Source organism: Protobothrops mucrosquamatus, unplaced genomic scaffold, assembly GCF_001527695.2.
Source record: "Protobothrops mucrosquamatus isolate PMUCROS unplaced genomic scaffold, P.Mucros_1.0 scaffold24, whole genome shotgun sequence".
NCBI lineage: Eukaryota > Metazoa > Chordata > Lepidosauria > Squamata > Viperidae > Protobothrops > Protobothrops mucrosquamatus.
Genome location: NW_015386409.1, coordinates 841687 through 868801, shown reverse-complemented (window position 1 = coordinate 868801; position 27115 = coordinate 841687). Strand labels below are relative to the sequence as shown.

At 37.1% G+C, this 27115-nt stretch overlaps 1 protein-coding gene and 1 pseudogene across 1 annotated transcript; one reads left to right on the top strand and one right to left on the bottom strand.

The window, feature by feature from the left end:
• Positions 1-10770: 10770 nt before the first annotated feature.
• On the bottom strand, positions 10771-12150 carry LOC107283020 (annotated as a pseudogene).
• Positions 12151-18566: 6416 nt separating this feature from the next.
• DMRTB1 (DMRT like family B with proline rich C-terminal 1) lies at positions 18567-26180 on the top strand. The gene is made up of 4 exons (XM_029283129.1): positions 18567-18990; positions 21104-21330; positions 23201-23345; positions 26080-26180. The coding sequence occupies exons 1-4, from the start codon at positions 18567-18569 to the stop codon at positions 26178-26180; spliced, it is 897 nt and encodes a 298-aa protein (XP_029138962.1).
• Positions 26181-27115: the final 935 nt, after the last annotated feature.

Genomic DNA, 27115 nt, shown 5'->3' with positions numbered 1-27115 from the left:
TTGTTGCTCTTCTCTGTACTCTTTCTAGAGTCTCAACATCTTTTTTACATCGCGGTGACCAAAACTGGATGCAGTATTCCAAGTGTGGCCTTACCAAGGCATTGTAAAGTGGTATTAACACTTCACGTGATCTTGATTCTATCCCTCTGTTAATGCAGCCTAGCACTGTGTTGGCCTTTTTGGCAGCTGCAGCACACTGTTCTCCTTCTTCAATAGCTACTCAGCATCATTTATGGCAAAAACAGCAAACCGCATAAGAAAAACAACTTTAATCAGTTTGGCAAACTGAATCCAAACTAAAAAAAAAAAAAGTCCTTAAAGCTTGCCCAAATGCAAACAAGGAAGAAGTCAAATATCCCTCTCACAGAGGTGCTGTGTCTTCTTTGCCTCTCTGCCTAAGTGACCTTAGTAACCATAAGTAGGTTTTTCTGGCTTTCAAACTGCAATTGACATAAAACCAAGGTATTTAAGTCTGTTTAACCTATCTGAGCACTGAATCCAAGCTACTGAATTTTAGATAAATTGCCGCTGCTGTCATACTAAATGGTAAAATGTGTCTTTACGCCATGGTATTACCCTTGTTTGTCATCTATCAGGATTACTGAGAGCTGTTTCTGTTCCATTCTAAATTGGAATGGATCCAGGTAACTGAAATATATATAAATTAGAATGGATCTAAATAATAAGCATGATAAAAAAAATTCTAGTGTTGAGAAGAACATTAGTTAGGGCATGATGCTTATCCAGAATGATAAAAAATCTAATTAATGTTTTTAAGGCAGCAAAAACTTCATTTTTCTTTTGGAAAAATGAATAATAGATCAATCTTATCAGATACTGATGTTCAAAAAAGGTAAGAATCCAGAAGATAGATGCTAGATCTTTGTCTATCTGGGATGTTATCCACACTCTCACTGTATACAATTCAAAATATTCAGTACATCCAGGAAGTGTCTCACCTCTATTTAATTTCTACTTTGCCAAAATTATAGTATCCAGATAGGTAAGTAATGTTTTCCTCTGAAAAATTCATAATGAAATTTCTCATAATGGATCTTTCACCCAAAGTATCACCCAACAACTTAAGCCTGCTTGTGGAAGACCCATCGCTATCCAAAAAAGGTTTCTGGATATTTGTAAATGCAATTAATTACAGAAGAATTATATTTGTTTACCACATTTACATCATGTAATATTATTATAGCTGTCCATCAGGTTTGGTAATTCTAATTCTGACCTTTTCACCATTTCGCTTCTAGTTGTTGTTCTGATAATTTCATTATTTCCAGAATGTAAGAGAACTGACAAAAGCACAGTATGGCTAAGACATCTGTAAGTGTCTATTTCAATAGGACAAGGGACCTCCTTATCTTGTTTTATTATATTTATGTTCTTATTATCTGTGTTGAGCATTAGTCAAGGGGTAGGATATGGGAGAAATTAACTTTCAAAGAAATAATAATGGATTCCTTTGTATTGTATGGCTGAGAATGGGAATTTCACTGAGAAGATTTTGGGTTTACAGTTGCACTAAATTAATTTTTGACTCCTTACAAGTGCCCTACAATTGATTTCCAAGAAAATAAGAGTTTGGGTATTTAAAACTGAATATTTGTGGCTGTACTTTCTATTTTAATTCAACTTTTGCTTCTAAATGTAGTTTTGGTTTTCAAATTATCATGTTAAGCTAAGTATATTAACTATAAGAAAATATTTGTCTTGTGAATTCAGAAAAAAAACAACCTCTTATTTGACTTGCTTAACTATTCTGGAAGTCACTGTTTAGTACAATATTTTAATTCCAATGCAGTGATATGATTCTGATATAGTTTGCCAAAATATAATATAAATACATGAATTAGACATTAGAGAATATAAAAACACCATGCAGTCTCCTAGTAATATCTACAAACTACAGTGTCTGCTATCTGAATAAGCATTTTGTTTTTGCTCACCTGCCAAAGAGAGAGGAATCAGAGTGTAATTCACACTCTGATTCCTCTCTTTTTGGCAGCTCAAAAGTAATCAAGAAGACAAGGAAGTCCAGGAAAATTAGAAATGAGCTGAAAAATGAACTCCAGTTTGTTTCCATGGCTTTTCTCAAATTGCTTGTACCGTTAAGTGGGCTGAGTGATAAGACTAAAACCCTGAGCATCTTGAGTGCTGAAATAGCACTCTATGTAGATGATTTAGGGAATTACGTTCTTCAGAGCAAAGTTTGATTGCCTTGGTTCATAGAAATTATGTATTTAAATCAGTATCCCCTAAAGCTTTTTGGTATACTGAGGAGAATCATTTTTTGATAAAGTAATTTTCTTAGCTGGTATAACTTTGTAATTCCAGTGCCTAAAGACACAACTTTCAGAAGCTGCACACTCATCTCATTGCAGCCAAACACAAACCACTTTCAATTGATCTGAATTCTGCCAGGGGTAGGCAACCTTGGGGTAGGCAACCTTGGCTCTTTTATGACTCGTGTAGGCCAGGGGTAGGCAACCTTGGCTCTTTTATGACTCGTGGACTTCATGGCTGGCTCAGGAATTCTAGGAGTTGAAGTCCACGAGTCATAAAAGAGCCAAGGTTGCCTACCCCTGTCTAGGCCAAATAGGCCCTCATCAGTTCTCTTTACAGACTTGTTTTACTTCTTTTCTATTCTTAACGTCCGTTTTTTTTTCACTCCACCTTTGGATTGTTTTCTTAATTCCCAATCAACATTAAGTATTTGTAATAACACTTGCCTATTTTTCCTTCTGTTCTTTGCCTTTGTTTCCTGATCCCTCCATCTCTATTCCAAGTTATAACATTCTTCTTGGGAACAAGGCCCATGCAACTGTGTTACCTGTAACAGTGCTTTTTTTGTAAAAAAAAAAAAAAAAAAAAAAAAAAGGTGCCAGAACTCACACATGTCATACAACCCGCTTTGCCTACCCTACAAGGTTCCATACAAAAAAGGTGCCGGAACTCCGTTCTGGGCGTTCTATGATAAAAAAAAAGCCCTGCCTGTAAACAATGCCGGGTACACTGATAGAATTGTGTAAACTCAAAAACAGGAACAAACAAAAACAGAACCTAAGCCCCCAAGAAGATTTCAAACCTTTAGGATGGAAACATAGCTCAGTTTATTGAAAATAGATTTTCCATCCCAAAAAAACTGGATTCAGTCTTCGACAACTCCAGTTAAAGAGACTAGATACCTACAGCTTATATGATCACAGCCAATCAGTGTAGGAAATATTGGGAAAGATAAGCAGTAAACTCTGATGCTCCTAAGAGTGTCTGGTTTATTTTATTAATAAATACTACAGGAAAACAAATGTGAACCTTTGAACTTTCTTATATTTATCTTCCTGCAGCTTTCCACTGACCCACTTCTGCAGAACTGATGCCTAAAGCAGTTTTATCACAAATAAGAGCTTTGATTCTGTTGGCCCTTTCCTTCCTTGTCTTTTCATTAGTCTCTCATTTAATCAGACTCTATCAGCATATGGTCCTTTTAAGTCCTTCAATTCTAACTGTAATAACTAAAGCCATTTCTGATAGGGGCTTCTTTAAAATTCAGTGCAGGTTTTATTGGTCACTGGGGTCACAGTGATAATTTGCACAATCTAGTGCAGAAAAAGTAAAAATGGAAAAGCTTTTTAAGGAAAAAAAATGCAGGCTATAATGAGGACTTGCTGCTGTGTTGTTTTGGCCAGAAGTAAAAACCAAAGAAATCTGAGAAAGCCAGCCTTTTTCATCAGAAAACTGATCATTTTTTACTTTTACGTGTTCAAGCTTTCAGTTTTAGAGCCAACTTCTGAATGATGATGACTATTGGAAGAGCTTCCCTTGTATGAGGGTGCAGATTGAAGTGGCTTGTTGCTAATTTGTGAGATAAAAATACACCAGCTGTATCTTTATTACTCAAAATCACGATGGAGATTTATTTGCGGACAAACACAGAATGTTTGTTTGCATCCTTTTCATTCCAATGGGTGGTCCATAACAGAAGGTAAGTATAGGCAGAATCATTTGCATAGCTATTGTAAGTTGGACAAAGCTAAGAAGAAATTCAACAAGTCTAACTAATTGTCCGCACAGATTTCTTTCATGAAGAATTGATTTATCCATTTGATGAGTTGCATCTTGCCCTATTGCTGGCTCTCAAAAAAGGGCATAAGGAAAGATATAATTGATATATAGACACAGACACATATAATAAATGATACAACTTCTTAAAAGTGTGATCGTATTTCATGTGTCTGTTTTGCTGTATATAGGACTGGAATTGGCACGGAGTTGAAATGGCATTCAGAGAGGGGAAGCGTAATGCTTTATTTTCAGTGACATAATCCTAATGAAAAAATTTACTTCTCTCCAAAAGATTCATTTCCCTCTTGTAGTGCCAATATAGCAGCATCAGTAACAGCTTCTTTCCTCTGGCAAATTGCAGATTCAGAGCAGGGGCTCGTCAGGAACAAACTTTGTCTGACAACTATTATTTAAAAAGAACAGACAGACATTGTTAAATTGATGTACAAGTATTTCCAAGGCTGGCCGGAATACAAGAAGAAAGCTGGGCATCAGCATCTTTGTTTATATTGCTAATGACTATCTCTCCTGGACTTTGTAGTACTTTGGCTGACAACTATTAAGCACAACCCAAAAACACTTTTGTGCAATTTGTCTAGCAACTTACATTCTTCACAACCAGCCCTGCAGTATATTTTACAGGCCACATGCTGTTAAAAATATTAACCCCCCCCCTCCAGCAAATTTACATTATTCTTCATAATTCAAAAATACTACTCATTCCAGTGATACTCCCTAGAGATTAAAGATCAATAAAAATTAAGCTGATGGTTAAAAACAATACAGGGAATCATTATGATTGTTGCTTGCTTCTACTTCTCTTTTTTAGCTTTGTCTAAATTAACATAAAATAGCCCAAAGGAGAGAGGTTTGTGTAGAATAACCAGAATGTCTGTCACAAGACATTGTTCAGGCCATATGCACTAATGTCTGGAAGGCAGTTAAAAAGAACTCCTCAAGTGATGATTAATTGAATATATATTTTTCATAACAAAGTTATGAAAGTTCATGAAGGTAGCTGGGTGGAAAATCCTGCTAGAAACAAGAGAGAAAAATTGCTTCAGAGGGGGATGGCCTGCTTTCTAGTTGATTAATGTGCTCTAATAAGACCTCTGTCGTCTTCCTAGTGAAATTCTGATGTGATTCATAGATGCTGGACACTTATCTGACAGAAGCATTTCCTCAAGTGCTTTGGGGAAAATAGCTTGCTTGTGGTTTGAATGTCAGTGCTTTGACTCCAAGCAAAGATTACATGGAGTTCAAAGCAAAATCGTGTGATTTTAGAAATTGTTACAACTATATAGAAATATACTGTATGTACCAAATCTGAGTTGTTTCCTGGCCAGGGTTGTTGATGCATAAAAGCCATGTTTAACTATATCATTTCATAATCTCTGTCAACGCCTTCCCCCCCCATTGCTTTCTCTTTAGCATGAAGCTAAAAGAGAACAGATGAGCAATTCAAAGAACTAGTTATAGATCAAATCAAGCCCACCGTGTTCCTGTAACCTATTATTTGGGAAATCTTATATATTTTGTTTTATTCTATTTAGTATGATGTACCAATTTAGGATTCTGACTGATCTCATCGATGACAGTCAAGAGGAAATATTTTGATTACTTTGAAATACTTAAAGTAGATGGACCTTATTTCCCTGTTCAGATATTCAAAAAGAGGAAATACCAGTATTTCAAATTCCATCCTGATATTACTCATCTCCATTAAACAATATACATATTGTGGAGACATGTGTGGGGAGACATCTGAAGAGAGCTTTCCCACATGCAGCTACAAGGTTTAAATAAAAAGCAATGCCTCCACCTCCATAACTTTAAACAAATAACCCTTGAAATAAGCTCTTTTAATAACAGTATTTACTTTTCCACATAATCACTGCCATTCACTATATACTTCTGCCAATGACAAACAAGCTTTTTAAAACTGTCATGAAACAACTCCATATTTTGTCTCTTTCACCAAATCTTGGCATTTTTTCCATCTCTTAATTTCTGTCAAATAGAGGGATTCAACTTTGCAATTGCCTTTTTGGGTGGCTGGTGAGGTGTGAGGTGTAGGTTGTCACGTGGCAGCAAAATTTCCTTCTTGTGCTTTTAAATCTGCTTAAATGCTTCACAGTTGGTGCTAGTTTCAAGGAAATTCATGTAAATCTGTTTCCCCCCCCCCAGGATATGTTAACCTGTGTTCCCCCTTCCCAAATTATAGATTTTCCTGCCAAAACCTAGAGGTTTTATTTTTTGTTTGATACTTTGTTTTGGGATCATAATGATGTTCCTAAGCTCTATCACAGTGGTTCTCAACCTTTTTAATGCCGCGACCCCAACCGGTCGTAAGTCGAGGACTAAACCGGTCGTAAGTCGAGGACTACCCAACCGGTCGTAAGTCAAGGACTTTCCCTGCCTGGGAGCGCCGCACATGCGTGGTTCCGCCCCCTGCGCTGGCCGAGGCGTAGCTGGCAAGCGGCAGAGACGGAGCAGGCCGACCACCAGCTGGCCCAGCCCAAGGGAGGTAAGGCACCCGCCGGAAAAGGGGGAAAAAAATGGCGGACAGCCTTGCTTGGCGACCCCCATGAAATGGTCAATCGACCCCAAATGGGGTCCCGACCCACAGGTTGAGAACCACTGCTCTATCAGTTCTTACAATGTTGCTTGGTGGACTGAATTAATTCAAATGTTTTACTTTTTTAACTGCTTGATCATACCATCTCTCCATTTCATAGCAGCTGTATTCATCATAATAATATTTCACAGAGATTTTGTTGACAACTTTAAGAGATGCAGAAATGTCAGTCTGTTTTTCTGGATGAAAAAAACAGAACACGAGAAAAATTATGCAGCATAATATTTCATAATTCAAAATGGGCCAAACTTTAATAATACAAACTCAGAAACATCCTGAGTTCTCCAGAACTCATCAAGGTTAGGTGAATCCAAAATAAGAGATGGAAAAATAAAAAAGAGAAGAGAAAAAGAAAAAAAATCAGTTGTGATCATGAGAATTATTTTAGAGATACTAGCCAGGATTCTGCTGGTTACAATTTTGGTAGGGTCTTATTTTTCCCTCTTAAAAATACTTTTGAAATGTTATAAAAATGAACCTGGATCAACTGAGAATTTGAATTTCTGAAGTGTTTATTACACATCCAGTGAATGTTATATAGAATGCGCAAATATACATATGCTGTTTAAGAAACATATGATAAGCATGATCTCCAAGCTTATTAAGCTGAAGTGTTTGGATTCAATCCAAGACACTGTGTCATCTTAATGAAAAACCCTTTGAGATAAAATGACACATTTCCCAAGAATGTGTTGGGACTGCTATCCAAGTATGCATACAAATATCACATACATATATATAATTGGATTATAAATCTACTTCAAAATATCAATTATTTTTCCCTACCAGGTACCAAGTGATCCATTTTGCGTATTTACTTGGTTATTGTGCAATACAATTAATTCTATTTATCTTAATGCTCCATCTGCTGATATAAAGTATTCTGAATAGAGTTGGAAGGGACCTTGGAGGTCTTCTAGTCCATCCCCCTGCTCAATCAGGAGAATCTATACCATCTCAGACAAGTGACTGTCTAGCCTTTTTTTTAAATTCTTCAGTGATGAAGCGCCCATGATTTCTGGGAGTATGCTATTCCACTGGTTAATTGTCCTCACTGTCAGGAAGTTTCTCCTTAATTCCAGGTTGCTTCTGTCTTTGATCAGTTTCCAACCATTGTTTCTTGTCCTGCCCTCTGGTGCTTTGGTGAATAACATGACCCCCTCTTCTTTGTGGCAGCCCCTCAGGTACTGGAATACTGCTATCATGTCTCCCCTATTTCTTCTTTTCTTTAGACTAGCCAGACCCAAGTCCTGCAGCCATCCTTCGTATGTTTTAGTCTTTAGGCCTTTGATCATCTTAGTTGCTCTTCTCTGAATTTTTTCCAAACTCTCAACATCTTTTTTGTGATATGGTGACCAAAATTGGCTGCAGTATTCCAAGTGTGGTCTTACTAGGGTTTTATAAAGCGGTATTAGTACTTTGCATGATCTTGATTCTATGTCTCTGTTTACACAACCCAGGATTGTATTAGCTTTTTTGGCTGCTGCTGCACACTGCTGGCTCGTGGTCAAGTGATCGTCCACTAGAATTCCAAGGTCCCTCTCAGTTACTGTTTTTAAGCCAGGTCTCGCCCAGTCTGCACTTGTACCTTTGATTTTTCTTGCCTAAATGTAAAACTTTGCTTTTCTCCACTAATTTTGTTGGGCAGGGCCCATTGTTCAAGTTTGTCAAGATCTTTTTGGATCCTGAGTTTGTCTTCTGGGGTGTTGGCTACTCCTGCCAGTTTAGTGTCATCTGCAAATTTGATGAGTTCCCCTTCAATTCCCTCATCTAAGTCATTGATGAAGATATTGAAGAATACTGGGTCTAAGACGGAACCTTGTGGTACCCCACTGCTTACTTCTCTCCATGTGGATGTAGTGCCATTGAGGACTAAGGTTATTTTATATTAATTTAAACCATCTTGTATGGTGTGATCTGATGGATTTGTTCTGATCCTTGACTAAAATTAAGCAATATTGCAATTGATCACTGCAACGGTATTACATTACCAAGTTTACATAGCAATTACTATTAACACATAAGCTTATTTTTTAAAAAAGACCTACATATCACATATTTTGAATGCTATGGTTCACTACCTACATATCAGATAGCCTACTGTAGTACTTTTTATAGAACTGGAGCACCCTTGAAACATAATGTACTTTTCATACTATGGATTTTCTATTGATCATCACAACTTGCCATACTTGCCAACATTTCACAATCACCAACAAGGGCATGTTTATTGCACTATGTAGTTCACAGCTCTTTGGACAATTCCTCCCCACCCCATTGCAATATCACTCTATCTCTCAAGCTATAAAGGGATAGAAATGAGACATGAGTAACTAGGTCTAAAGTTATGTTTGACACTGTGGGAGCAGTCTTCCCTAATATCAAATCAAAGCATATTCAATAATGAGAGTTAACTAGCTCTGAAGAGGATTGGTGCTCTAAAGAAGTCTTATCTGAAACCAAAATTGGGAAATAGATCCAAATAATGAGTGAAAGCAAAGTGTTGAAACAGAATTTGTCATTGACCAGTTGATTCAAAATCTTTTCTTAAATTTTCAACATGTACCACAATTTGCTTTGTTGAGTAGATCAGTGGTTTGGCTGCCTTCCAGAAGTTTGGATTACAATAGCAATTATTCCTGATCATTGAACCTTTAGTAAACATTTATACTAGGCTCTAAAAAGAATACTTAGATCTTGTGAATACAGCAGGAAATAATAAACTAGTTGAATATAACTTTAAGAATTAGGTTACATCATTAAAGGTATAAAAGACAACTGAATATCACTTGCTCAGGTTTTGCAATAACGCTAAATAGCAAGACCATTCATTTGAAATGGAAAAGGCTGCTTTTTTGTATAAAATATATAGTTGCTAATATGTTTTAAAAAGCACTGCCTGATACAGAATTTATAATTCCATAACCACAATAACTTTATTTGCTGTAGTAACAATAAATGTTCAAATTAAATTATACAACAAAAGAAAAACTAACATAATGGTAAAGGATCACCAACATTCAGAATTTTAGCTTTCGAAGAATACTATAGTGTATTGTTTTTATTTCTATAATTCCAGTAACTTGAAAAATGCTCAATCAAGAAAAAGTAGATTTGCCTCAAAATAAGAGGCTTCAGAGTTTTTGTTCAGTGAAAGGATTGTTCAATACACATGAAACATGTACATGTTTCAAAAATAATTTGGAAGAAGTGCACCAGTTAAGTCTGATGGACTGCTTTAAGAACAGAGAGGAACAATATTCATGCAAGTTCCGAAAGACTTGTCCAATAAATATATAAATCACAATGCAAAATTACTATGGTCTTTCTTCCCCCTTTTCCAACACAGCAGATTCTACATGGATGAGAAGAATGCTTTTTTAAAGACTCAAGCTACAAATAGAAACTTTTGTAGTCAGATACCAAAACCTATAAAATAACATCCTGCCACAAAATTATACCTTTTTCTATGTATAAATAGGCATTTTGGATCATTATAGATCTGTGATACTTAAAAGTAAAATAAGCTTTCTAATATACTGCTAAGAATGCCATTTTTCAGAGTTTATACTTTTATTTTGCTTCAAACGTAGAATCTGATTTAGCAAATGCACACAGAATTTTTTGTTCAATATGTCAGAATCATAATACTATCTAGGCTGCCTGACAACATGTCCTGTTGACAATAATTATCAAACCATTACAACAGTATTACAACAACCAACTTGTCTAGCAGTTGCTATTAACTGGTTAACCTTAAAATATTTAACAGCCTATAAAAACTAGTAATTGCATTATCTGCTATGTATTTTCAGTGCAGTTTAGAACAAAATAAAACTGCAAGAGAATGCTATTCTGTTAAATGACATGCATTAAAGTTTCATTAAGAAGCTATTTTAAATAGCTTCTTTTATAGATTGTTGAAACTCTCTGAAGCTTAGTTCTGGGATTGAGTAACACTATAACAAATTTTCCATGGGTCAGTGATATTCACAAATCATGTGAATTAAACATTCTTATAGAATTGGAGTACCCTTGAAACACAGCCACTTAGTATGGATTTAATTTCGAGAGAGTTTCTGTTTCAAAGATTCGGGCATCTCAGGTGGTGGGGGACGAGGCAACTTGAGATAAACTTTAATTGAATCATAGATGAACCACTGCAGACCAGTAAGAGTACCAATCATCAGAATACGAGTGAAGAGGCCTTTCCAGATCCCATACATGCCCAACCTCTTGAGGACACCCAAAACAGTGGTGCCCCTTTCTTGGTTCAACACTGATACCACAGAATCAGCTGGGTGTGAGACTATAGCACAGAAGATGCCAGCGATATATCCGCCAACAAATGTGACTCCAAGTTGTTCCATCTTGCTGCACTGATCTCGTGGCTTAGGAATGACGTATTTATAGAGTGCTTCTACAGTTCGTTCAAAGCAGGAAAACTTCATCATGGTATAAGGGATCTGTCGCAGCCAGAGAGGATACACTCCCTTATAGAAAGCCCAGAGTCCTTCTTCAATATACATCTTGGGAGCTGCTTCTCGCAGCGTCTTGGCATAACCGCGCTGGGTCTGAATCCGTACCTTGACTGCTTCCATCGGGGCCAAAGCAATGTCCGCAAAGAACTCAGCACTGGCTGAAGCAGCGAGGTAGAGGCTAGTCCGCCACAGGTAAGCTTGCTCCGGACCCAAAAAGTTAGAGTACAGTATCTTGAAGTACTCATAGAGACCAAACTTGCCAAAGCCCTGCATGGAGTAGCCTATGGCTGTTGGAGCCCATCCCTTAGCCAGGCCAGGTATCCCCTCCTCTCGCACTGTAAGAGAAAGGCCTTGCACCAGCCCTTGGTAACGCCTGGGTTCCACTTGCATGCGGCACTTCACCACATCGAGTGGCACTACCGCGGTGTGTGTTGCACCGCAGCTCACCACCCCACCTAAGGAGCAGAGTAGCAGATAGGCAAAGGAGCCATACTCACAGGAGTACTCCTCCTCCACCATCACCTGTCCCAGGGGACTGTCCTTTTTGGCTACTGAAGCTGCTGACAGACTGAGCCGATTCCTGGGTGGAAGAGCTGGGCTGCCATCTTTGGAAGGCTCTGGGTTCAAGTCCCTGCAGCTACTTGACAGCCCACCGTGAAAGAAGGGCCGGTCGCTGTCCCTGCTGCTTCCCTCTAGAATCCAGGTTGTGGGGCATAGCCCTGCCAGCAGCTGAGACCAGGGCTTGGGGTAGGGGGGCCTGCTGCCCTTAAGGGCCTCCCCTTCCATTTTGTCTTGACTGTTAAGGAATCTGCACTCAGGGCCACTTTTCTTAAGGCTCCTGGAAAAGGCCTCCTCTGCCCTCCAGAACCAGGATATGTGCTGAGAGAAGGGAACCATGATATCCCTGGCTCCTTGCTTCCAAGACTTGTACTTCCCCTGGTCTGTGGATGGGGCAGGCATCTTCCCTGGGCAAGCAAAGGCCTTGCTAATGGCTGAAGCTGTTGCCTCTTTCCAACTGCCAGGGAGTTCAGGGTTCTTTTTCTGGCTATAGAGATGTAGCCTAGAAGGGGTGGAAGGAATAGGACTGTAAGTGGACACTCTAGTCACTCTCTCTGTGGTTTAGATTACTTGGCTGGAAACGGAGGAGCCTCTGTGAGCAAAGGATTAAAGAATAAAAAAGGTTCAAAGTGTGTGGGGGGGAGGTATTAAATGCACAAATATATGGGCAGGCGTTGCATGGCCTCAGAGATAAAACTCAAAAGTGTCAAGTTCTAAATCAGTAATAACCTTCAATGAGAATTCAAAATCTTTAGCCTTCCCCCCCCCCCAACTTTTAAGCTAAGCCTTCGAGTTTTGAGTATCAGAGGAAATGGTTCCATATTTACATGACAGTTCTGTCTGGACAGAATCTTTGGGACAGTTGTTATTTATTCCTATTACTTTCAGTTGTAGGAGCAGCACATATTTGCAGATACTATTTTTGCCATTTGCTTTTTGGTCAAAGAGCCTGACTATGATGGCATGTGTATTTGTGATCCATATTTAAATCATCACCAATAATATGTTATTACCACCACAAGTGTAGAACATGGGGGGGGGGAATTTCCATGTTCCTCAATATTCCTCAATTTATAATATAATATATTATATTATAAGAATATTTCATGCAATGTTAAATATCTGATTACCTTAATATGCAACAGATGGACTAATTCTTACATAGCAATGCAGTGTCAAGTAGTATGTGTCAATCAGTTTATATAAATACCATCCTGGTAGCCTTAGAAGTAGGTGGAGGGATACAAACAAAACGAATAAAGCTACTTCTGTCTTAAATCTTTTTACTTTTTTTCTAGTCAGAAAAAAAAGTTAGAAATGTGAAGATAAAACGCAGGAAAATAGAAAACAACGTAGTCTGGCTTATAATAATAATTTGCTCAGTAAAGCAGAATGATTAATGAAGCTAATCACACACTAAGAAAACTAATAGAGTCGCATCCTGTCAGACTTCACAGGAGACACAAGCAATAAATCTCAGTTCTCTAAGAACTCAGTCTCCCTTTCAGGGAGTATGGTAACTAGGTAACAGCAGATACTTCGCAGACCCAACAGAGCTAGATGGTGGAGCCAAGAAAAAAGTAATAGAGGTACAAAAGATCCGAGTGGTGCAGAACATAAGAATCAAATCTTTTATATATGTCAGCCTCAGGGTGTAAAGCCCAAGCCTTTTTCTCCCACCCTTCGCGCTAACAGCCTTTTCTAATTTTTGAGTGTCAGAGGCACCCATGACAGTTCTGTCTGGGACAGAACTTCTGGGACAGATGTTTATTTATTCCTACTATCTCAGTTTTAGGAGCAGCACATATTTGCAGTTAGTATTGCTTTTTGGTCAGAGGACCTGACTTTCTATCTACAGTATATATGACAGGAATGATTGCAACCTCAACAAATTTATGTGATAGGATTAATCAAAAGTCATCTGAAAGCACCTCTAAACAACTGTAACTTTTTATAGTGACAGAAACAAAACTGCTGGAAAAAGAAGGGAAAGCATCAAAATAGAGGATATAATAGAAATAGGGAGAAAGTAAAATTCAAAATAGTTCTACGTGGAAAGAAATGACTTAGAATACTGTCACCATTTCATTTTCTTAAATAGCTGCGTGCAAAACTGCACGGCCATTTCCCAGAACACCGATGTATGAAACATTCCATTTTCCCAATGAAATAAATCATCTGAGCATTTGGAAGATGGTTCAACTACTTCAAATGGGAAGCTTATGGAACTGGGTTTAATGTTGTCAAGGGCAAAGTCTGGCCCTGAAACAGAACAGAATAGAATATAGAATAACAGAGTTGGAAGGGACCTTGTAGGTCATTTAGTCCAACCCCCTGCTCAAGGAGGAAACCGTATACCATTTCTGACAAGTGGCTGTCCAGTCTGTTCTTGAAAGTCTCCAGTGATGAAGCACCCACAACTTCTGAAGGCAAGCTGTTCTCACTGTCAAAAAAAAATTCTTATTTTTGAATCTCTCCTTGATCAGTTTCCATCCATTGTTCCTTGTCTGGCATTCAGATGCTTTGGAAAATAGGTTGTCCTTCTCCTCTCTGTGAAAGCCTTTCAAATATTGGGACACTGCTATCCTGTAACCCCTGGTCCTTTTCTTCACTAGACTAGCCATGGCCAGTTCTTGCAACCGTTCTTCATATGTTTTAGCCTCCAGGCCCCTAATCATCTTTGTTGTTCTTCTCTGCACTCTTTCTAGAATCTCAACATCTTTTTATAGTGTGGTGATCAAAACTGCATGCTGTATTCCAGGTGTGGCCTTACTAAGGCAGTACTCCTCACGTGATCTTGATTCAATCCCTCTGTTAATGCAAATTAGGATTGCATTGGCTTTTTTGGCTGCCGCCGCACACTGCTAGCTCATATTTAATTGATTGTCCATATTGCAAATATGCAAATATTTAATTGATTGAATATTGCAAAATGCTTCCTGATTTAGATCATTCCATTCTGGAAACAGATGAATCATCTTGGAATGCTTGGCCGGTCTAGAAGTGGACCAAGCTGCTTTCCATATCAACTTGCCAACTTTATTTGAATTCTAGAAAACTAAAGAAAGACAACGCTGAGTAGTAATTAGATACGGGAGCATTTAGAAAGTCCAGGGCTACAGGACAGACAGAACAATAGCAACAATCATATAAAATGGCAGTAGCAAACATGACTATGCTTTTTCTACAAAAACTGCATGAAGATATTCATTAAAAAATCACCAGGACTTGAGTTCATCTTGAAAATAATCTCTTTTACTCTGCTATTTAAATTACAATATTAAATGAATCAATGTCCTCTTATGATACTTCCATGTGAAACCTGTAGATGCCCTGGGGATTATACTCTATGTAAAAGAAAGATTGGTCTGTTTGTTTTCTAGGCATGACACCAGTGTTTTAATATATTATAGAGGATGAAACCATTCAGTACAGGAATTAATGGCAAAACTTGAAATTCCCGGACTTAGAGAATCACATATAGTTACATACAATACAGTATAAATAAATACAATTACATCTTCAGTTCCCTATATGCTGTTGCAATTTATATGTAAGGAAATATAGAATAGTTTCTCTAAAGTCAGATTAAATCTGTTGCCATCAATATATGATAGATTTCAAAAGATTCCTATCTCTCAAAGATGTTTTCCCTGTAATCTTGAAATTGCGATTCACATTCTACTCCATTGTGAATATTATAAGAGTTTTCAGCTGAATATAATATAGCCTATTTAAACACTGAGAATGAAGTACAGTACTTCGTAAAGTTAAAGTCTGACATTAAAATTTTATTTTCAATAAAAATCCTAGAATTACAGTGGTGATAGCCAAATTTTAACTCCCTTTTTTTACAATCCTGAAATCCCTTAATTCGGGGCGACTGGATGGAAATAGCCAAATTTTAACTATGGCTATAAAAAAACAATGTCTTTACTAATAAATTAAGTTTTAAATTTCTAAAAGTTTTGTGTTGTATTGTTAACTTTTTTATCTGCAGTAATAGTTTATGCTAAATATTTTGATTATGTCTGTGTTTGGGTCTTTTGTATATAATAAATATTCCATTCCATTCCATGTATTTAAAAGTGGGTAATTCCATTTTATGAGCGGTTTAATTCACTAGCATGGGTAGGTCTGAGCTTGCCCATGGGCTGGAAGACATATTATTTATTTAAATATACAAAAATACTATACCCTTGTTCTTATCCCTTTTAGAAAGGAGTCACTTAAACCAGTTCACAAAACATAAAAACAGATATAAAAAGAATGCCTAATTATCAAAACACTGTTATTAGACTACAGCAGAGGTAGTCAACCTTGGCTCTTTTATGACTCGTGGACTTCAACTCCCAGAATTCCTGAGCCAGCATGGCTGGCTCAGGAATTCTGGGAGTTGAAGTCCACGAGTCATAAAAGAGCCAAGGTTGACTACCCCTGGACTACAGGGTTGACTGCAAAACATTTGAAGAAAGTAATTTCTAAAGCATACATATGGATGCATGTGGATGCACAGCTAGGGATGGCTTTTGAAAGGCTGCTTTGAGTGCACAGAAGACATGACTGCTTATGTTCTTCAAGAAGACATATTTCATTTGAATTCTGTGTTGAGTAGGATATAGTATGTTTTAAAAGCAGAAAGAAAAAACTACAGGCGATAGCTGACATTAAAGCAAAAGCCAGATCCAAAATTCCTACCTATTACTATTAGATAAAAACCCTTGTGAAGTTTGAATTAAAGAGAAAATATTAAGAATGACTAAAGTACAAATTCAGAAAACATTTTCTTTTGCACAAGAAGTTTTGCTTGTTTAAAATATTGCATTTTCCTTATCTGCCATGTAAGCAGCCTGCAGCCATTAAATATTTACACTTTAATACATTACTCTCAAATGCAAAACAGGAGCAGGAAGATACACAACTCTCAGTGATAACTGGAAAAGTTTAAATTATTTGGAAACCAGTAAGTAAATATTGATTTAAATACAGAAAGGCAAATAATATGCTCAAGGCTTTCCTGAAAAAAGGGAGGGAAATGGGCCCTTTAGAACTTTCAGGAAGTTGTTAATATGGAAGTGCCTTAGGACTTCCATAGCCCCCAGTCCAGTTAATCCAAAAGCAGGAAAGTATTTCCAATGAGAATTAAGCTTTATAAAATTCTACAGATGCAGATTTATAATTAACATAAAGCATATTGTTTACTTATTCTTGCTTCTTTATTTGGACAGTTTTTAAAAATCCAATATGAGTAACTGGAATTCATTATTCATATCATAAACAGATTTGTAAAGTAAGTGGCACAGTCAGAAAAATCCAGCATTAAACAGTCACTGTACAAGGAAACAATAATCTCCTTTTCCTGCAACATAATTAAGCATACGGAATTATTTATAAGTTATAGTTTGCTCTTTATTTACTATATTGAAATAAGATATCATTTGGGAACCATAGAACACTTTGCATTTTGTAAATTGATAAAAATAAAAAATTATGTCATAGTAATGATACCACTCAACCCTCTAAGCCAGGGGTGTCAAACTCGCAACGTCATGTGACGTGTCGTGACGTATCACGACTTTTTCCCCATTGCCGGACCTGGGGTGAGCGCAGTTTCGGCATGATGCATCCGGCCCATTGGCCGGCACTTTGACACCCCTCCTCTAGGCAATAGGCTAGTTTATTGCATCTTGAAACCAACTTATGAAAACTAATCAAGGAGAGAAGCAACCTAGAACTAAGAAGAAATTTCCTGACAGAACAATTAATCAGTGGAACAACTTGGCTCCAGAAGTTGTGAATACTCCAACACTGGATTTTTTAAAAAGAAGATTGGACAACCATTTGTCTGAAATGATATAGGGTTTCCTGCCAAAGCAGGGGGTTGGACTAGAAGACCTCCAAGGTCCCTTCCAATTCTGTTATTCTATTCTATTCTTATGGATTGCCTCTCAGGCTCAGAGAAATAAATGTATAAATATTTATTTTATTTATTTATTAAATTTATATTAATTTGTACTGAGAAACAGATACATACAATGTCCTCCGAACTTATTTGGATATCAGAAATCCCAAAGGAAAGAGATTTGGAGTTTATGATACAATCACTGTTTAATAAAGGAAAAAGAAAGCAGTTTTCCCTGCATGTCACAAGATATGAACTCATGCACATCTTAACCAATTACTGTCTGAAGTTTAGAATTGAAACAAATGGAGCAGGATAATTCTAAGGTAGCACAGGTATCACATTCAATTACTTGACTTGTATCTTGTATAAAATGTTCTCCTCTTTTCATCAGCTCCATCTCAATTAATACTGCACACCACAGATTCTCCACTGAAGCACAAAACTGTACAGTTGGCATCCAGCCTCTTAAATCTTTCTTGCAGAGCCACCAGAGAACTCAATGTCTTGCCATCTGCTCACAAAAATTATCTGTGGCCCTAAAAACAAAAACTCCGCCTTCTTGGCAAAGAGACAAGAGCAGTAGGTTTTGCAGGGATGGAAGCTCTTTTCCAAATGTTGAGTTTCCACTAAAATAAAGTTTTTCAGAGAAGGTCTGTTTCAAAACAGAATCTCCAGAAATAAAAACAAGGAAGGAATTGGAATATCTTGTCATTTATCACAAAATACTACATTTTGTTGAGCTGAGACCCAGCACCAAACGTTCCTCCCTTCTCCATGAAGCAGAATTCTTCCCTTTCTTAGGCTAGGGCCCAGGCTTAATTGCTAGATTGTAGCCATTTTTTGCAGGCAAGGAGAGCAGATTTCAGTGCATACCATTTTAGAACTGGTGTGTATCTAGAGAGAGCTGTCAGCCATGGAGAACCAAGATGGGACTCAGACTCTTCGGGCTCCAAAATGTTCACGTTGCCGGAATCATGGCTTTGTGGTACCAGTCAAGGGTCATGCTGGTCACTGCAGGTGGAAGCAGTGCCCATGTGAGAAATGTTCTCTCATCACTGAACGCCAGAAGATCATGGCTGCACAGAAGGCCTTAAAAAGACAAGGACCAGATTCACCACCTAGAGAGACCTTGCCTCCCACTCAGGGTAGGCCCAATGAAGAAGTGGCAGCCCTTGCTAGCAGTAAGAAGGGCCTAAAAATAAATTCCTCAGAGTTTCCCACTCCTGGGTCAGTTGTGCATGAAGGAATTAAAGTGACTTCAGCAGTTAGCTCCAGTACCAGAACAGCAAATAATCCAACACCACCTAAACCAAGCTCTCCGACCTTCATAGATTTAGGTATGTGTACCAGCCATAATTTTTCAAATATTGATGATTAGTTATGTCTTTTCTGTTTAGGAACTTAACTTTCTACTTGTCCTAGGGCTAGGCCTTAGCGATATATGTATCCTGCTATGCCAATTTGTTACTGGTGATGATTTGGATTATTATTTTTCTTTCCCCTATCAAAGGGTGTTATTCCTTAGCTGTTTATTTATTTATTGCAGCTTCCATATCCTGCTTGAAAGCTGCTGCACCATGCTTCATTGTTGCAAAACTAAATTTAGACAACCAGAATCTGTACTGTATGAGTGAAATGAGTTGCTGCAGGCCCAACAAAACACTGAACTGCCAATCAAGCAAATAGAAAAACAAAGAGTCTGGAATTAATATGATTTGTACTATATTTTACCAATATTCCTTTCAGCAAAGGGAATATTTCAGTGTTAATGAAAATAATTTGCTGGATTGGTTTTTGTAAGAACAAAAGAGAATAGACAAACCTTTGACTGCTGCCATCTTTTGTAACAATTTATTTTTGCATTGAATTGATATTGTGCAAGCTGTATTTTGAAGACTGCTTAGAAAGGCAGCATATTTAAATGAAGTGCTCTAATTTGAATTTCTCTGCAAAATTCAAATTGCAGCGGTTAGTTATTTTTAAATAAAGTGGTGCTAATCATCTTAAATACAGAAAAAGTTTAGCAAATATATTTGTGGGGTCCTTGGTGCTCTGTGAGCTTGGTTGTTTTCTTGCAGAATTTTCTTGCACTGATAATAGTAGTTTATTTGGGTAATGAAACATCTGCAAGAAAACAACCAGGCTCAGAGAGCACCAAAGATCCCTCATTTAAATCACGAGCTACAGGTATTCTCCTCTAATATAATAATGATAATAAACTGATAATAAACATTGACTTAAATCAACAGGTTCAAAATTGTTTATCAAAAGTAAACCTGAAACATTGCAAGATGTTATACATTTCCTACTTATTCAGAATTTTTATTACAGTAAAAAATATCTTCTCCTTCATTCTGCTCCCTTAATTGGGATCCATGTTGTGCTCTATTTATGAATATGGATTGCCATCTACTGGCTTGGTATAACATTAAATACTATTAAGATACCTGGCAATTTATTTTTGCTGCTTGATTTGATACATTAAGTTTTCTACTTAAGAGAAAAAACAAAATTGTTTACTGTGGTTCATTCTAATTCAAAGAGTCACTGATTTATAGATTTTTTTTTCTTATTGAGGAAAACCAGCTTTTTGCTGTTATTGTTGCTTGCACTTCGTAATTATGATTTTTTTGGTTACCCTTTCCCCTTTTATTAACTCCTTTTCTTTGTTTTTGTATTTTACATTTTCATGAAATGTAATAAAGTTTTGATTAAAAAGAAGAAACCATGAATTAAATTTGTCCAAACTATATAAAACAGTAAATTACAGTACCACATTTTATGTTAATATATCTCTTATTCATAAATAAATAATATTTGATTTAGTTTGTTTATTGCGTAATATGTTTCTATCCTCTGCTTCTCTGTGACTAACAAAGATCTCTATGCATTCTTCCAATTGATACATATCCAATGAGCAACAATTCTGCATTAGTAAGATGTTGGCCATTTAAGGTGTCTTGATTGTAGGACCTTTACACCTCTCAGTGGAACAATTATGTTAAAAAACACTTCTTGCATATAAGCTGTTCATTCATTCTTCAATGTTCTCATGGATATGTACCTGGGAGGACACCTAAAGTGTACCTTCTTGAAAGTTTTAATTAGCCAAAATGCAACACTTTCAGGGTGTTAAAATACCATTCAGACCTTTATATGTTGCTGATACCAGCCAGTTTGGTCTAGTCGTTAAGACACCAAGCTAGAAAACAAGAGGCCATGAGTTCAAGTCCTAACTTTGCCATGAAAGCCAGCTGGTTGACTTTAGGCCATTTACTCACTCCCAATTCACCTCACTGGGAAAAATAAGAGAAGAAAGGTGTGTTGGATATTTCCCCCTCCTTGAGATATTTGTAATAACGATAAAGGCAGAATACAAAAAATAAATAAACAGTGGTAACCCATTTAAATCCAGCTACTATCCATTTAAACTAACTTTTTTTTTAATAGATCATCCCAATATGCCTCAAGAATGTATTACTGTGTGTCCAGAATTTGGGGAGAGGGACCCTCCCAAAATATATCCTGGATACTCTGGGATGTATCCTTATCATCCATTTTCAATGGGATTCACTATCAATCAACCAGCTTACAGAGGTCCATCTCCTGCACCTGTTTTGCCTCTGCAAACAAGTTTCAGACACTTTTCCGGCAATCATGGAGCAGGTAGTGTTCCTGCTACTATACCAGTAAGTATAGTTTTCTCCATATGGTTTAATACCCCTCACATAAGCACAACACCTACAGATGTCTTTTGCAGCTCGCTATTGGTGTAATAACTTTGAATCAGTGGCATATTTTGAATTTTGAGTAACTTGATTGCACTGTGTGGGGCATAATCTTTCACAAAACACCGGACACCAAACCAGTAAGATTACTACCCCTTTTCTATCTATTCTCCCATGATGACATTTTTTATCAGATAGCCACATATCCACACAAAGCAGCACCTGGCTGCCTGTATTTCAAAAATTGCATCTGAACTCAATTTTTGGCAATAAAATAGACGATAGAGCCTGGCACTATGCTTTTCAGCACATTCACTTTCTAGTTATGAATGTTAATAGAATTTCTGAGAAAATCTCAGATAGTCTACTTTTAGAATTGTCCATTTAAATTAGCTGTATATTTGATCATCCACATGGTTCAATAGAACATTGACTTGGATGCACATTTGGTGAGTTACTTCATTATAATATCTCATTTAGGGCCCACCTAGTTGATGCAACTGTTAATATATCCAATGGTAATTATGACTGGGGAATTAATAAAAGTATGGGGAAGGAATGTGAGAATAGATGGTTCTGTAATGTCTGAATCAAAAATAGTGCTTCTCATATACTGAATCTGCAACATATCTATAAGATGAATTTTTTTCCCCATGTTCCTTCCTGGTACTTAACTACAGAAATGCAAGCAAGGAGCATAGCAGCTAATAGTACTAGCCCAAACTATAAAGGCAAAACCAGTTTGTCTCCCCTATGTGTGTCAGAAAAAATATTTTTGAAAAAATAGGTATATTTTGTGAACATTTGGAATGGGTTAATAACAACTTAGGTGAATAAAAAATGGCAAAAATACATGTTAAGTCTTCTCTCCCAAATCTATTTGAAAAAACATAGTGTTGAAGTGTTATTTAGTTCTCTTAAATATGGATTGTTAACTATCCAATGCCACGGCTAATGTAACTGCTGCTGTTGGACCTTAATATCATTTATTTACCATTTGGTACAGGGATTTGGATTTCTGTTAAATGGTTCCAGTCTTTTCCAGTTGTGCCTATCCAAGACCTCAGTTGAAGGACGTAAATGTAAAACTTGAAAACGTTCTTGATTTCCTTTCCAATGATAAAATTAAGCCTAATAAAATTAGGTATGATAAATAAAGTTAGGTTTCTGTCAGATTGACTTCTATTTTAATTGCTTTCTGGAAGCAGCTGAAAACTAATCTCTTCTGAAGGCATGTGATAGCACCATGGCGGTAGTGTGTGTGTGTTTTGTGTATGGGTGTGTGCAGTATATTTCAATGTTTAATCTTATTGTGGTTGTTTTAATTGTAATTTTGTAGTTTGTCAGCAAGATTCCTTTGGGAGATTATATCAGGATATAAGGAAGATAGATGAGAGAGAGAGAGAGAGAGAGAGAATTTGCCCTAATATTACAATCACTTAGGATATTTTCTTTTATTTATTTGATTCATTCTTGCAAAAATCTCTTTCCAGAAACTTTATATTTTCCTGTGGCTCTTTTGTTCTTGAAACCGACCAGACAACCCCTTGTTTATAATTCCTAGAAATCTAGATGATAGATAGATAGATAGATAGATAGATAGATAGATAGATAGATAGATAGATAGATAGATAGATAGATAGATAGATAGATAGATTGATTGATTGATTGATTGATTGATTGATTGATTGATTGATTGATTGATTGATTGATTTCATAGGATCATGAAATATGTTTTGGCCTAAGTTTCACTGACTTTATAGCCACCTTCTGCATAGCTCAGTTTATCACCTGTTCGTACACCTTTGTTTTTATATAGCTACAGGACACAGGTGGGGATTTCCGGCCAGGATACTATACTCCACTCTCACCCTTTATACCCCGAGGCTTTCTGCCAAGGATTCACTACCTTCCACCACCTCTCCAGCTCAACCTTGTGACTGAAGCTACGAAGGAAACATCTAGTGAGTAATCAGAATATTTGGTTGCGCAACCGTTACACTGATGTTTGCAATGCACCTACAGTTAACCGTCACTTAACCATTCAAAAGTACAACGGGGCCAGAACGGGTGCTTTATAGCCCATAAAACATTTCTGGTCTTTGTAAAATGTCATGCCATCCCTGCTCCTCAGTCACTTGACCATGTTATAATAATAATAAAGTTGGAAGGGACCTTGGAGGTCATCTAGTCCAACCCCCTGCTCAGGCAGGAAACCTTATACCATTTCAGACAGTCCAAACCCCTGCTCAGGCAGGAAACCCTATACCATTCTTCTTAAAAACTTCCAGTGTTGGAGCATTCACTGCTTCTGGAGGCAGGTTGTTCCACTGGTTAATTGTTCTAACTGTCAGGAAGTTTCTCCTTAGTTCTAGGTTGCTTCTCCTTAGTTCTAGGTTGTTTCAGGTGCTTGTTGACTGTCTCACCTTTATGACTGATGTCCCATCATCACATGACAAAAAAATCAGAAAATGGGTTCACATTTATAATTGCAGCAATTGCTTAACAACTGTGGGTTCGCTTAACGACCACAGTGATTTGCTAGATACATGTGTTTAGATAAGTCTAATGCAGCTAGATATTACCAAGAGGATCATAATGTTTCAGAATGTTTATATTGCATAAATTTAGTAAATTATTTTCTATGTATATTCCTGAACTGTCTGCATAATTCCAGTAACAAATGCTTTTATGATCTCGGAAACCAACATTGAGAAACATCACCTGAACAACTGAATCCATTATTTGTTCAAACTACAGGGGCATATAAATCAAGCATATGTTCACTTTAATTGTATCTTAATTATATTTGGGATCAAATCATGATCACATCGCAACACGTGACTTTGGATGGTAATAAACTGTCCTCTGAAAATATTTAACTTAAAATTTAACTCTGCTTGCACTTTTCAACCACTGAAGAACAACGAAAGAATATTTGTACAAACTTCAAAAGAAATTTAGTGTTTCCCCCAAATAATTTATCGCAGGAGAGTCATATTAAATCTTTCTGCATATAGGGACTGAGGACTTTTTTTCAATAGGGTAAACCTTTCCCCAGTATGTGATCTAATACATTCCAAGATGTTCTGGATCCAGGTAGTTATATCATATTGTTCATTCTCCCAATTAGGTTATAAGTAGTCCTTGAGTTATAACTATAATGGACCCTGCCCATTATGGTTGTAAGTGATGACAGTCGTAAAGCGGGTTGATCATGTGACCAGCCTAATTTTATGACTATTTTTGCTGTAGTTGTTAAATGAACATTGTCGTTGTTAAGTGAACTCATGGTTCATTATGCACCAGTTTTGCCAAAAAAATGGAAATACCAGTTTTTAATAAAACCACCATAAAAAGGCAGTCATGTGACCGTGAGAACTGCAAATGGCCTCGTTGTTGAGCACCTGAAGTACAGTCACGTGATCGGGGGGGGGGAATGGTCAAAACATTGAATCCTGATTGTAGGTAGGTCTGTTGTAACTTATAACAATTCCTAAGTGACTGGCCGTAAGTTCTAAGATGGCGGCGCCTGGATCGGCTGCGGCTGCATTGGTTCTTGAAGGTGAAGAGTTATGGGAGGGATATTAAGGGATATAGGCCACATGATCAGGAAGGTTTTAATGTGTTTGAGCAATGTGGTGGAACTAAGGTAACATACAACATACGACTGACAATCTTTGCTGGCAAGGCGAGTTTCTAGCTGTTTCGGAACTGTTGGTGAGACCGTTAAAAGTCGTTGGTGCTGTTTGAAATTGTTCTGCCGGCAGCAAGATCTGACTGCTGGCCCAGCGACAGATTCTATTGCAAATCAGGGCTGTTTCCAAAGGAGGCAGAGGAGGAGAGGTCCCGGGGCTTATGGAGCGAAGGAACTGGATGAGGCTGTCGGCAGGCCCAGAGGATGGGAGAGACGCTTTTGGAGGAGTTGGTGGTGGTGGCAGCATTCTCCAGGGGCAAAAGGGAATGAGGCCTCTTTAAGGAAAAGGTGGAAGAGACAAGATCAGAAAAAGAAAAGGAGGCGAGGTTGTCGTTCAGGAATACAAGCTAATTTGAGAGATAATCCACATGGAGCTCCATTTCCATCTGTCCTGTTTGCCATCATTCGCTCCCTAGAGACTAAAATGGAAGATCTGTAACTTGAGCTGGCCACGAACAAGGAGTGTATATCAGAGGTGGTGACCCTTTGAGAGCTGTATGCAACAAAATTTCATTTTGATGTATGCCGATTGGTGTACTTTCAAAGTGACAATAAAGTTGTTGTTGTTGTTGTTGTTGTTGTTGTTGTTGTTATTATTATTATTATTATTATTATTATTATTATTATTATTATTATTATTATTATTATTATTATTATATTAAGAACTACCTGTATTTGAAAAATGGTTCTGCCTTGAACAGCTGCAGACAGTCAAATGGCTCAAATTATCATTTTCAAACTAATGTTCTCAGTAATTGCCAATATCACTATGCACACTTTATATTTGTTTACTAGCCTATTAATATATTAAAGAAATAGGAAACAAATGTATTCAAGGTGAAGTAATAAGCATCTTTGTAATACTTATTGGAGAGATGGCTCTTCAAACTACACTCTGTAAATAACAATTGTGTTGTGAATAAGAATGTGTTTTGCTTTTGTTACTTAAATAATAGTCATTTAATGAAACAGAAGACTTCTGTTCTGCTTCTGTATTTTAGTTTCCACTGAAGACAGCCAGGATTCTGCAATTATATGTAAGCCCTGCCAAACATCTCAAGAAGATGCCACTGAAGATTGTTCTTCATATTCTGAACAGTAAATCTTCACCATCTAAGCTGAAATATTGCCTTCAAGTGATGCTGTAAATGTTATTTTGTATTTTACTTTAATCTATGTTGCTGCTAATCCTAATTTATCGGTCAGATAAAGTTAGAATATAGCACATATTCAGTTCTAGTTGCATTATTGGTATTTCATGTTCATCTAATTTGTCCCACTAGAATTTGATGTCTTGGTGCCAAACAGCAGGTTTAAAAAGATATCCCTGTAACTACAGTCCCCTCATTGCGTGTCAGATAGTGAATGCTGGCAGAGTTCAGAAGTTATGTATATTGTGAGAAGTCAGATGTGCTCAGTAAATATCTATGACTCTACCATAGAATCCAAGCACTATTTAACATATTGTCCAGCCTATGCTTTGGAAGGAAACACACTAGTTAGCTTTAAGATTTTCGGCTTTTATTAGTTGATGCCAGCCGACAGTGTTAGTAGTTGTTTGCTATAGCAGCCTTTTTCAACCTAGTACTATCGCTATATATAGAAGTTGGAATTATGGAAGCATGGTGCAACTGGAGGGTATCAAGTAAGGAAACGCATGAAAAGTTTAATCTATCAATTCATCCGTGCTAAGCTGCTGTTAAATTAAAGGAACATGTAGTTCTTTTTCAAGTGCTGTATTTCAAGTTGATATAATCAGAGGTTAGAAACTTTTTAAAAAACTGGATTCTAATTGGGTATATTACATATATTTACATATATTCAGAAATCAGTTGGGAAAATATGTACTCTAAATACTAATAATTATGGGGAAGTCTGTCTGCTAAATTTCTGTACTAGTTAGAGTGGTACAAGCCTTAACGGATTTGAAGTCTGATGGCTCATTAATTTGGGACAGCACAGCTAGGAAATATTTAATAGCCACAATTGACATTTGCAAATAGAAAAACAGGGAGAACAAAAAAGTATTGCAGTGAT